Below are 12,073 nucleotides of genomic sequence, written 5' to 3'. Positions count from 1 at the left end.
TTAACCATATTTCAATTTTTAAAAATGACAAAATTGTAAGACATTTTAAAGAGTAAAGGGGGAGAGCAAGACATTTGCAGATGAGGTGTAACTAATACAATTGTCACCAGCAGTTCTAATATAAAAATAAGAAAAGGCTAAAAGGAAACCATAAATAAAAAGACAAGAGAAAATATTTGCAAATGATGTGACCAACAGGGATTAATCCCCCAAATACATAAACAACTCATGCAGCTCAATATCAAATAACCGAATCAAAAAATGGGCAAAAGATTTAAACAGACATTTTCCCAGAGACATACAGATGGCCAAAAAGCACATGAAAAGCTATGCTCAACATTGCTAATTATTAGAGAAATGCAAATCAAAACTACAATGAGGTAGCATCTCACATCAGTCAGAATGGCCACCATCAAAAAATCTACTAACAATACATGCTGGAGAGGGTGTGGAGAAAAAGGAACCCTCATGCACTGTTGGTGGGAAAGTAAATTGGTACAAACACTTTTGGAGAACAGTATGGTGTTTCCTTTTAAAATTAAAAACAGAGCTACACTATGATCCAGTAATCCCATTCCTGGGTGTATATCTGGAAGAAAGCATGATCTGAAAAGATACATGCACTCCAGTGCACATGGAAGCACGACTTACAGTAGCCAAGATAGTGAGCAACCTAAACGTCCATTGACAGATGAGCGGATGAAGATGTGGGAGCACTACCCGGCCACAAAAATGAAGTGATGCCTTTTGCAGCAGCATGGATGGACCTCGATATTGTTATACTAAACGAAGTAAGTTAGACAGAGACAAGCGTCACATGATAGTACTTAGACGTGGAATCTAAAAACAGTGATACAAATGAACTTACTTACAAAGCAGAAACAGACTCACAAGCATAGAGAATACAATTTTGGTTACCAAAGGGGAAAGGGTAGCGGGCAGGGATAGATTAAGAGGTTGGGATTACCATATAAACACTACTATATAAAATAGTCAACAAGGACCTGCTGCATAGCACAGGGAACTCCATTCAATACTCTGTAATAACCCATATTGGAAAAGAATCTGAAAAAGAATGAACCTGAATCACTTTGCTGTATACCTGAAACTAACACGACATGGTAAATCAACTATACTCCAGTATAAAATAAAAAAAATTTTAGTCTAAAGGAGGATCTCTAAACAGAAGGAACATGAGAGAAGAAATCTTGAAACATTAGGAACGAAGAATAATGGAAAGAATGAAAGCATGGGTGCAGCAGACTTTCCTTCTCTCGAGTGTTCTGAAATATGTTCAACATATTTGAAGCAAAATATAATACTGTTAGATGTGGTTTTCAATGTATGTACAGGAGATATTGAAGGTTGTTATACACTAGTGAGGGAAAAAGGAGATACGTTTTCTACACTTTACACAAACTGATAAAATGTCAATATCAGTGAACTGTGACAAGTATATACACAAGTGTAATATATGTATAGCGTAATACCTACATCAACCACTTCAAAGGCTATATACAATGTAATGCACTCAATATAGTTAATTCAAACTGGAATTTTAAAAGATGTTCAAGTAGCCCATATGAGGACAAGAAAAAGAAGACAAAAGCAAAAAAACAGGGAACAAAATGCAAATTAAGTGGCGGTCACAAAAAAAATTCCAAGTCTCATCAAATGTGTAACATAAGCTTGGTTACCCAGGTAGTATTCCCTCTTCTGTGTCATCACAGAATCTCCTTTCATTGCTATCATAGCACAGCATTGTAGTTTTGTATTTACTCACTTGCCTTTTACCAATCTTTCTTAAGAATAGAAATTGTATTTACCTGTTCGTATACCCCGTCTTCTCAAGGCTATGGTTTTTCCAGTGGTCATGTATGGATGTGAGAGTTGGACTGTGAAGAAAGCTGAGTGCCGAAGAACTGATGCTTTTGAACTGTGGTGCTGGAGAAGACTCTTGAGAGTCCCTGGGACTGCAAGGAATGCAACCAGTCAATCCTAAAGGAAATCAGTCCTGAATATTCATTGGAAGAACTGATGCTGAAGCTGAAACTCCAATACTTTGGCCACCTCATGCGAAGAGCTGACTCACTGGAAAAGACTCTGATGCTGGGAGGGATTGGGGGCAGGAGGAGAAGGGGATGACAGAGGATGAGATGGCTGGATGGCATCACCGAATCGATGGACATGAGTTTGAGTGAACTCCGGAAGTTGGCGATGGATAGGGAGGCCTGGCGTGCTGCAGTTCATGGGGTTGCAAAGAGTCGGATATGACTGAGCGACTGAACTGAACTGAAAGACTAAAACAGTACTCTTTCAATAAGTGGGGGGAAATATAAAGATTTGGCAGGGAACAGATTTAGCTATTGAATGTAAAAAAAATATGAGTCCATAAAAGATAAACCCCCTCCCCGCAAAAAATCAACCCTAATTTGTCACCATTGGACTTTATTGCATCAAATTCTTAGTCTAAAAATTGATAGTTGAGGAGAAGTGTTTCAGAATTCATCCTATCTTTTTAGTATTTCATAATATCCAAATAACCCTAATCAATGAAATAAAAGCTCTTCTTTACAGAAGAATTCAAGTTAATGTAGAGGGAATGACAGCATTAGAAAATCACCATTTTGTAACTCCCAATTAAGTAGTTGATTGAGGCAAGGATCACCAATGATAAGAAAGCCAATAGGTGAAAGGTTGATGTGATGTGAAACTGGGTATTTGCATGATGCTAAAGAATAACCTCATGTAAACAACTCAATGTCCCTCAGCTGGTAAGTGGATAAACATGCTGCTATGCCTACACAGTGGAACACTACTCGGCAATAAGAAGGATTGATAAGCATCACAACATAGATGGATCTCAAATGCATTATGCTATGAGGACAAAAGAAGACACAAAAGGCTACACACTAAAGATTCCGTGTGCAGGCACACCTCGGCGATACTGCAGATTCAATTCCAGAACACGGCAGTACAGTGGGCATGGCCATAAAGCAAGTCACATGAACTTTTTGGTTTCCCAGTGCGTAGAAAAGTTTGTTTACACTGTACTGTAGTTTATTAAGTGTGCAATACATTCTGTTTAAGGGGTTCCCTGGTGGCTCAGATGGTGAAGAATATGCCTGCAATGCAGACCTGGGTTCAATCCCTGGGTCCGGAAGATCCCCTGGAGAAGGGAATGGCTGCCCACTCCAGTATTCTTGCCTGGAGGATCCCAAAGAATCCCATGGACAGAGGAGCCTGGTGGGCTACAGACCCTGAGGTCGCAAAGAGTTGGACATGACAAGCAACTACACTACTACTACATTGTGTTTAAAAAGCAATGTACAAGCAGAGCTAAGTAAACAGAAATCCCCCCCATAGATTACTCAGTGGTCCCACGGTATGAAACACACCTTTACAACACAGAAGTCTGGCTGTCACAGCCTTACTGGTAATCAATTTCATTCCCACTAAAGTGAGACAACCAGAGGCTGGATGTCTCCTAATGTCATGCAATTTGGAGTATAGAACAACTTCTAGGAGATACTGGGGCTTCCCTGATAACTCACTTGGTAAAGAATCCGCCGGCAAGGCAGGAGACCCCAGTTCGATTCCTGGGTCGTGAAGATCCCCTGGAGGGGGATAGGCTACCTACTCCAGTATTCCTGGGCTTTCCTTGTGGCTTAGCTGGTAAAGAATCCACCTGCAATGTGGAAGACCTGGGTTCAATCCCTAGGTTGGGATGATCCCCTGGAGAAGGAAAAGGCTACCTATTCCAGTATTCTGGCCTGGAGAATTCCATGGACAGCCCATGGGATCACAAAGAGTTGGACACGACTGAGTGACTTTCACTTCCACTTCCAAGCCTTTAGATCTAATTTCTGGTGTGCAGGGAGAACTAGAGACAGAGGAACAAGTTAACAACACCCAAGGAAACATCAAACATATCCAGAATGTTGATGGGGCATCTCAAAGGACTCTTCAGAAAGGTAAGTATCATGAAGACCAAAAAAAGGCAAGTGAGGTGGGTAGGAGGTGGGAAGGGTGGTTCCATCTAGACTGGAAGTGATTGAAGAGACGTAAAATCCTCGTTTGGTCTCTGCTTTGAACCAACTAGCTATAAAAGACACTATGGGGACAACTAGGGAAATTTGAATGTGGGATGTATAAGATAATATTAAGATGTTATGTTGGGGACTTTTCTGGTGGTCCAGAGGCTAAGACTCTGTGCTCCCAGTGCAGCGGGGGCCTGGGTTCCATCCCTGATGAGGGAACTAGATCAGGAAATTAGATCCCGCATGCTGCAACTAAAGAGCCACATGCTACAACTAAGACCCCCCACAGCCAAATAAATAAACACATTTTAAAAAAAAGTTATTGTTAACTTTACTAGGTTTGGTAAAAAGTATTATCTAATGAGTTTCCCAGGTGGTGCTAGTGGTAAAGAACCCGGCCTGCCAATATAGGAGATGCAAGAGAGGCAGGTTCAGTCCCTGGGTTGGGAAGATCCCCTGAAGAAGGGTAGGGCAACCCACGCCAGTATTCTTGTCTGGAGAATCCCACGGACAGACGAGCCCAGCAGGCTAAAGTCCATAGGGTCACACAGAGTCGGACACAACTGAAGTGACTTAGCATGCATGCATGCATTGTTTAATTTACTTTAAAGTACTTTTGGCAAAAATGAAAGTGAAATCGCTCAGTCGTGCCCGACTCTTTGCGACTCCATGGACGGTAGCCTGCACCAAGCTCCTCGGTCCATGGGATTTTCCAGGCAAGAGTACTGGAGTGGGGTGCCATTTCCTTCTCCAGGGAATCTTCCCCACCCAGGGATCAAACCCAGGTCTCCCGCATTGTAGACAGACGCTTTACCGTCTGAGCCACCAGGGTAGTCCACTTTTGCAAAATACACGAATAAATAGATGAAGGGAGAGGAAGGAGGTGTAGTATGAAGGGGGAGAATTGGCTGTGGGTCAGGCACCGAGCCTGCTGCACTTAGGGTGAAATACCAGCTCCTTATAGAGGCCTCCAGAGGTCGGAAGACACCGGCCCTTGCTCCTGTGTCCGTCCTCCCCTCTCAGCACTCCCCCTAGCCACCTCCCTAGCAGTTCCTTCCACCTGCCCTACAGACTGGTCTCCTCTCTTCTCCAGATGGCTCCTTCTGAGGTTTCAGCCTAAATGTCACCGCAGAGAGACCTTTCCCCACATCGGAAGTAGGTTCCGCTTCTCCGCCCCTGCTTTTGGTTGCCGGGCTGCACTCTACCACCCGCGGTGACGGTGTTTATGCGTTCTGTCTGACTAGCGCTGAAACGTAAGGCCACCACCGGGTCCCCAGAGCCTGCACTGATCGCGCACCTGTTCGCGCCTTGAGCCCAGCTGTAAGTGTCTCTATTTCGGGAAGTTGCTGATGTTTACCGCTGGGACTGCCCACCCGGTCCTGGACTTAGCCGCGTGGCTTCTCACAGTCAGAGTCGGCAGGAACCCAGGACCTCAGACCTGACCCCGGAACCCGCTGGCGCCGGGCAGCGGGAACCAGGTTCTTCCGCCACCTCCCAGCCAGGTGACTGACCGAAGCCTTTCCCACACCCCAGCCACCTACTCTGGGACTCCACCCCGTACTGGCTTTACCACCTGCATGAGGAACTACGCTTCCCAGCAGCGCACGCAGCTCCCAACATGCTCTTAGGCGCCGCTCCGCCTCCGGCATTAACCCCTTGGTGGCTGCAGGCTTGCGGGAGCGGCGCTGGGCGCAGGTAGCCTGCGGCGGGCCGGGGGCCGGGCTGTATGTGTGTGTGTGTGCAGCGGAACTGAGAAGAGGACTGGAATAGGGACCTTGGGGAGGAAGGGAGCCAGGGTTAACCGAGGACAGGCAGCGGGAGCTGGAGCAGGTGGGTGGGTAGGAGGCGAGCCATTGAGCATCCGCCGCTCGCAAAATTAGGAACCTGAAGTTCACCTTTTCCCGCAAAAGGAACCCTTTCGGGTGCCAGGCCCGGGGCGGCGCCCAGGTTGCGGGTAGGGAGGACAAAGGAGTCCGCCCTGGCCAAATGCTTTCCCCTGCCCAACACCTACTTTGGCCTCCGATCTCCCGACCCTGGATTGAGGAAAGTGGCAAACTCTTCCTGCCTTAGCCAGATGGGAACCCGCGAGGGTGAGGAAGGGGGACAACCCTCTCTGCCGAGACGCTGACCCGGGAGTTTCCTGTGTCCCCATGGACCATGGCCTGGAGCTTGGGGAGCCCTTCCTGGCGCCCCATCCTCCTCCCTCAATGTCGTGTGTACCTGACTCCAGCTCTAAGGTACCTGAAGATAACCACATTCCCTCTTTCACTTGTCCCAGGCCTCGGTCCTGACCAGTGGGTGGTGGGCAGGCTCCTCCACCTTGTCTGCCGGCAGAGCCTGTGAGCCACCGTTATCCCAGCTCTTATCTTCCAGGCTCATTCCTTCAATCACTGTGGCAACTGAGGTGGGCCTGATTCTTGGGGAGATGAGCGTGCACAGTTCCCATTCTGGGGTGGGAGTGGAGACAGAGGCAGACAGGAGCTAATAATTTCAGGTTCTGGGAGTGCCATGAAGGGGGTCAGGGGATGGAGGATGCTGCCTCGGAGAGGCCCCTCTCTTAAGTGTTTCTAGACCGAGGGGGACGGCAAAGGCTGGGAGGCAGGGAGGCGGGGAGGGAGAGCTGTGTGCTTGGAGCAAGGGGGGTGGGGCACGTGGGAGGAAATGAGATGACAGCCTGGGCCCAGGAAGGATATGGACTTTATTCTAAAATCAGAAAGTGTTCCTGGAAGCCCATGGAAGGTGTTAATGAACAAGGTAGTCATGTTTCCCTAGTCAGAGCTCCCCAGTGTCCTAGGCTTTCTCAGCATTTTTGGGGATGGGGGTGGGGATGGGGCAGGGGAGGGACAGAGCACAGGCTGTGGCCAAGCCAGCTGATTTCCCGCCAATTCCCATTGACCATGCCCCCCTCTGACCCTCTGGGTTCTCCTGTGAAAACTGGGAGTGATATTGCCGCCTCACTGGATGCACACCTGGCCCAACCTGCTGTCATCCTCCCCACAGGGCCTGGCCACCCCCCCCACAGAATGCCCGAGGGCCCTGAACTGCATCTGGCCAGCCACTTTGTGAACGAGGCATGCAGGGAGCTGGTCTTTGGCGGGTGTGTGGAGAAGTCACCTGTCAGCCGCAACCCTGAGGTGCCCTTTGAGAGCAGCGCCTACAGCATCTCGGCTTTGGCCCGCGGCAAGGAGCTGCGCCTGACCCTAAGCCCCCTGCCTGGGGCCCAGCCCCCGCGGGAGCCACTGGCACTTGTCTTTCGCTTTGGCATGACGGGCTCCTTCCAGCTGGTGCCCAGTGATGCGCTGCCACCCCACGCCCACCTGCGCTTTTACACAGCTCCACCTGGCCCCCGACTTGCCCTCTGCTTTGTGGACATCCGCCGATTCGGCCGCTGGGACCTCGGGGGCGAGTGGCAGCCAGGCCGCGGGCCGTGTGTCTTGCTGGAGTACGAGCAGTTCAGGTAGGGCCAGCACCAGGTGTGAGCAATACAGTCCTGGGCTTCAGACACGGCTCATTAGTGCCTTGTTGGCCAATGAGAAGCGAGTTCCAGCCCCTCTGGGCTTCAGTCCTTTCATCTGTAGACCAAGACAGTATCCTTTCCTAGGGACAACTCCCTGAGCTAATGGACGTGGAAACCCAAAACCTATAAGAGGAGGTGGGGGCAAGAGGTGGAGGACATGGCCGATTGTGTCAGAGCTGGGGCTCTCATCAGCATCCCACACTGCTTGGTACCCTCAGAAGGCTAAGAAGAAAAGTAGAGAGGCTTTCACAGCCCAAGAAGGGAGGCTGAGCAGGAAGGAACTGCTTCAAGGAGGTGGGGAGAGGACCACTAATGACATGGCTTCTGAAGCAGGTTGTGGTCTCCCACATTGTGCCTGCCCACCAGTCTGTGTCCCGTGGTCTCTGTGCCTGTCTTCTGCCTGAGGCGGGCTAAGAGCCCCAGCTGGGGTGGGGTGCAGGTCACATAAGATGGCCCAGTGTCAGCCACTTCCTCTAAAGATAAAACATGCACGTGTCTCAGCTTGGTGCCAGTCCAGTTCTAAGTGTTGAGGGTTCAGCAGTGATCAAGAGGGATGTGGTCCTTGCTCCCACAGAGCTAGTTCAGGTAGGGCAGGGGGAAGGGAAAGTGAAAGTGAAGTGAAAGTCACTCAGTCATGTCTCACTCTGTGCCCTCATGGACTGGGGCCCTGCCAGGCTCCTCTGTCCATGGAATTCTCCAAGCAAGAATACTGGAGTGGGTAGCTGTTCCCTTCTCCAGGGGATCTTCCCAACCCAGGAATCAAACCGAGGTCTTCTCCATTGCAGGCAAATTCTTTACCAGCTGAGCTACCAGGAAAGTGCAAAGCTCTAAAGTAAAAGCATTCTGACAAGACTCACAAACAGGAAGGCATGGAGTGGGACTTGGCAAATCCTTTCTTGGGGGAAGTCATGCCTTTCGGCTGCCTATTGGGGTGGGTCAAGGCATCTCTGGCCCAGAGAAGGCAGCAGATTCCTGGCCTTCCCAGGCGTGACCCCAAGTGCACTCCCAGGGAAGTGTCTGTGTTGTCGTAGATTTCTCCCGCTTCTCCTTTCTTGGGGGTGGGGGGTGGGGGTGGGTGGGGTGGGTCAGGCCACAAGTTAACTCTTTGCCAGGTGGTTCTGAAGTTTCTCTTGCGTGATGAGCATTTTGGCTTATTTGGTCCTCCAGCTGCAAAGCCTGTGGGGATCAGCTCTGACAGCTGACCACCCAGGCTGAACTTCCACTTTACTTTTACCCCTCAAACTTTCTGGCCCCTGTATCATTTGCTTCTCATGCCACCACTGAGTCAGTCTTGTCATGACCTTTTTCTCAAAGAAGCAAGATTCATTTCCTCTTCAAGGTGGTAAGGAGAGACCCGTGGGTGTGCTGGGGCACTGACCAGCCAGGACTTGCCCCCTTCACTCCTGCTAAACAGAGCCAGTGCCAGCTTCCATGAAGATCTTCAGCATCTTGAAAAGAGATGACCCCACCAATGTCAAATCTTCATGTCTAAGCAACTGGAAGTCCTAGACAGGGAGTTCCAGACTGCAGGCACACCTGAGGTCCTGTGATCACCTTGTTCCCAAGTGTCTTGAATCTGAGCCACTCTGGTGACATGCAAACCATACACATGGATTCAAGTGTTTTCTTGAGCATGTTCCTTTAGATTGGCATTTTTAACCTTTTGTAATGAATTGAAATCCCACATCGTTGTTCCCATTTTTAACAGAAAATGGAGGTTCCTGCTGCCAAATACCACGGAGGCTGGGATAATGGGAAATTGGGACTTGCTTCTTTCCCTGGCACCCAGACATTGCTTCCCCCAGCTCCTCTCCCCTACCCCATTGGGAGGCAGGGAGGAGCAGGGGGTGGGCAGGCAGAATGGGTCTTATGTGCCCGGGCTGTGTCCCTCCAGGGAGAACGTGTTACGAAACCTAGCAGACAAGGCCTTTGACCGGCCCATCTGTGAGGCCCTGCTGGACCAGAGGTTCTTTAATGGAATTGGCAACTATCTGCGGGCGGAGATCCTGTACCGGTCAGCAGGCAGGCCTTGGGCCTGAGGGCGGGGGTGTCTGGGTGTGCTCATGTTCCCCTCTGCTTAGCACCCCTCTCCACCTCCCTGCAGGCTGAGGATCCCCCCCTTCGAGAAGGCCCGCACAGTTCTGGAGGCCCTGCAGCAGCGCAGGCCGGTGAGGGCACCGGGAGGGATGCGCCTGCCCTTCTCAGGCAGGCGGACGAGGGTCAGGGCTGGGTCAGGTGTCTGCGGCTCGAGCAGGTCCCTTCTCAGTTCCAGCCTGTGTCTACAATGTGTGTGCGTGCATGTGTGGGAGGTGATGGGGGGTGCCGATGAACTGTCCGTGTCCTGCCAAGCTCAGAAGGGGTCTGTTTCCTGAGGGATCAGCTGCCTTCTGAGCAGCATTGCCTCATGCTGACATCCAGGTCCTACCCCTGGCCCCTTCTCCAGAGCCCGGAGCTGACCCTGAGCCAGAAGATCAGGGCCAAGCTGCAGAACCCTGACCTGCTGGAGCTGTGCCACTCGGTGCCCAAGGAAGTGGTCCAGCTGGGTGAGGGCCTGAGAGGCAAAGATGGCTGGCTGGCTTTGCTTTGGCATATCGTGTAACCTGGGACAGTTCCTGCCCCTGTCTGGGCCTGGTTCCCTGCCTGGAGAATGGAAGTTTGTTGACCTAGTCATTTCTAAATGGACTATACCTCCAGGCAGGCAGGGCAAGGATTCTTAATCCGACTTCAGGATAGGAAAGCCATGGCCCAGAGTGGGGAAGACACCAGCTTGAGGTCACACAGCTGGAGGAGGGAGAGCCTGGGCCCCCTGACTCGATCCATCAGCTTGTGAAGCTGAGGTCTGAGCCAGGTCCAACTGGGCTCCCCCTCCTCCCTGCCTAAGTTCCCCCTCTGATCTCCACCTGGTTCCTCTGTCCCACAGGGGGCAAAGGCTACGGGTCGGAGAGCGGGGAGGAGGACTTTGCTGCCTTCCGAGCCTGGCTGCAGTGTTATAGCGCACCAGGCATGAGCTCCCTGCGGGACCGGCATGGCCGCACCATCTGGTTCCAGGTTTGGGCTCTAACGCTTGTACAGGCAAAGAGACCCAAGGAAGCTGGTGGGATGGAAGGACCTGGGGTCACACTGGTCTGAGGGTCTAAGCCTTCCCTGTGCTATGCTCTGCCCCTCCTCTGAGTCCTAGGGTCCCTGCTAGTGGCGCAGCCCCAGAGCAGGGGTACCTTGCTGCTGGCGCTGACCTGGAGGGTGGGGAGGGGACAGTCAGGCTTCCTTGGGGAAGGGCTTCACTGATCTGGAAGGACAGATGTGATTCTGCCTCTCCAAGGAAACTACCCCTACCAGGCTGACTCCTGAATTCTGCTGATTCCATTTTAGGGGGATCCTGGACCCCTAGCACCCAAAGGTAAACTACTCCTAATGTAACAAGAGAGCAGAAACAACTAGTTGTGCAAGGGCTACAGCACCCTTCTCCATCCCAGTCCTCCTCTCCGACCCTGGGAGTCCCTCCAGAGTGGGAGCGTGGGAGTCTAGAGAAGGGGGCCGAGGCCACAGAACCCTCCAAGCCCATCAGCATCAATGTCCTGCAGGGGGCAAGTCCCGCAAGAAGAAGTCCCAGGGAGCACAGCAGGGTCCTGAGGACGGAGTGGAGGTATGGCTCCCTGCTCTTCCCCGTCCCTGCACTCTCTCCTAGAGCAGGGTCCTCACCTTCCTGACCTGCTGGGCTCCTTGCGGACCTGCGTCTTCTCCACCCAGGTCCCTCCTTCTCCAAACAAGGCTCCTTCAAGGACACAAAGGGCACAGAGAGGACTTCCTAAACAGACTACAGCCCAGGTGCCCGAGGGGACCAGCCTCCAACAGGACCCAGAAGCCCCCCCGGTCCCTGACAAAGGGAAGAGAAGGAGGCGAAAAGCAACCTCAGGTGGGCTTTCCTCAGCAACTTCCTCTGGGGAGGGACGGACTGCCGCAGCGAGCTCCCCAGGAGGAAGGGATGGCAGTGTGGGTGGGAGGAGCATGTGAACAAAGGCAGAAGGGAGGCTCTTGGGGAGTCCTTGGCCAGGGACTGCCATCCCACATGTCCTTCCCTAGGCCGCCACAGAACCCGAAAGATCAAGGCTGACACCCCATCCTTGGAGCCTGAGGGGACCTCAGCCTCCTAGCAAGAGGCTCTTCTTGCTTGTATCCACCCCTCCTCCTGGCACCCTGGATCTGGGCCTGTGTGGCTTCCTCGAAGTTGCAGGAACTGGATGCTCTGACCCTATGGCCATTCCCTACACAATTACATTTTTAATTGTACCCCACTATCGCCATTTTTAAAACCCATGTGAAAAATGCTAATTTTTAGTAAATGCATAAACTTGAACTTCTCGGCACTTCTTGGGCTGACTGCAGAAGGTCTGGGAAGGCTGAATGTGAAGGGCCTGCTGCCCAGTCCTGAGGACAGGAGGGCCATGGCCTCTGCAGGGATGGCCCCTCATGGGTGGTGCAGACTCCCTGCCTAGTTAGCCCAGACTCTACCGCTCCT

The 12,073-nt window shown here is 51.4% G+C and overlaps 1 protein-coding gene across 5 annotated transcripts; it reads left to right on the top strand.

Moving 5' to 3' along the window:
- Positions 5,683-11,911, top strand: NEIL1 (nei like DNA glycosylase 1). Of its 5 annotated transcripts, XM_018066547.1 has the most exons (11): positions 5,683-5,735; positions 6,319-6,444; positions 7,041-7,497; positions 9,452-9,571; positions 9,662-9,725; positions 10,001-10,100; positions 10,478-10,605; positions 10,927-10,954; positions 11,139-11,200; positions 11,305-11,470; positions 11,638-11,911. In XM_018066547.1, the coding sequence occupies exons 3-11, from the start codon at positions 7,064-7,066 to the stop codon at positions 11,706-11,708; spliced, it is 1,173 nt and encodes a 390-aa protein (XP_017922036.1). In that variant the 5' UTR covers positions 5,683-5,735; positions 6,319-6,444; positions 7,041-7,063; the 3' UTR covers positions 11,709-11,911. The 5 variants fall into 5 exon arrangements, with proteins under 5 accessions (XP_017922036.1, XP_017922038.1, XP_017922037.1 ...); XM_018066549.1 differs by lacking the exons at positions 5,683-5,735; positions 6,319-6,444 and adding an exon at positions 5,823-6,277; XM_018066548.1 differs by lacking the exon at positions 5,683-5,735 and having other exon boundaries at positions 6,287-6,444.

Source organism: Capra hircus, chromosome 21 (assembly GCF_001704415.2).
Source record: "Capra hircus breed San Clemente chromosome 21, ASM170441v1, whole genome shotgun sequence".
NCBI classification, from domain to species: Eukaryota; Metazoa; Chordata; class Mammalia; order Artiodactyla; family Bovidae; genus Capra; species Capra hircus.
The sequence above is the reverse complement of the archived record's forward strand: the minus strand, read 5'-3'. Positions and strand labels throughout refer to the sequence as shown.

Coding starts and splice junctions, on each gene's coding strand:
- NEIL1 (XM_005695122.3), top strand. CDS start 6,938: ATGCCCCCCTCTGACCCTCTGGGTTCTCCTGTGAAAACTGGGAGTGAT. Junction 7,498..9,451: donor CTGGAGTACGAGCAGTTCAG/GTAGGGCCAGCA, acceptor GTGTCCCTCCAG/GGAGAACGTGTTACGAAACC. Junction 11,201..11,304: donor GTCCTGAGGACGGAGTGGAG/GTATGGCTCCCT, acceptor TTCTCCACCCAG/GTCCCTCCTTCTCCAAACAA.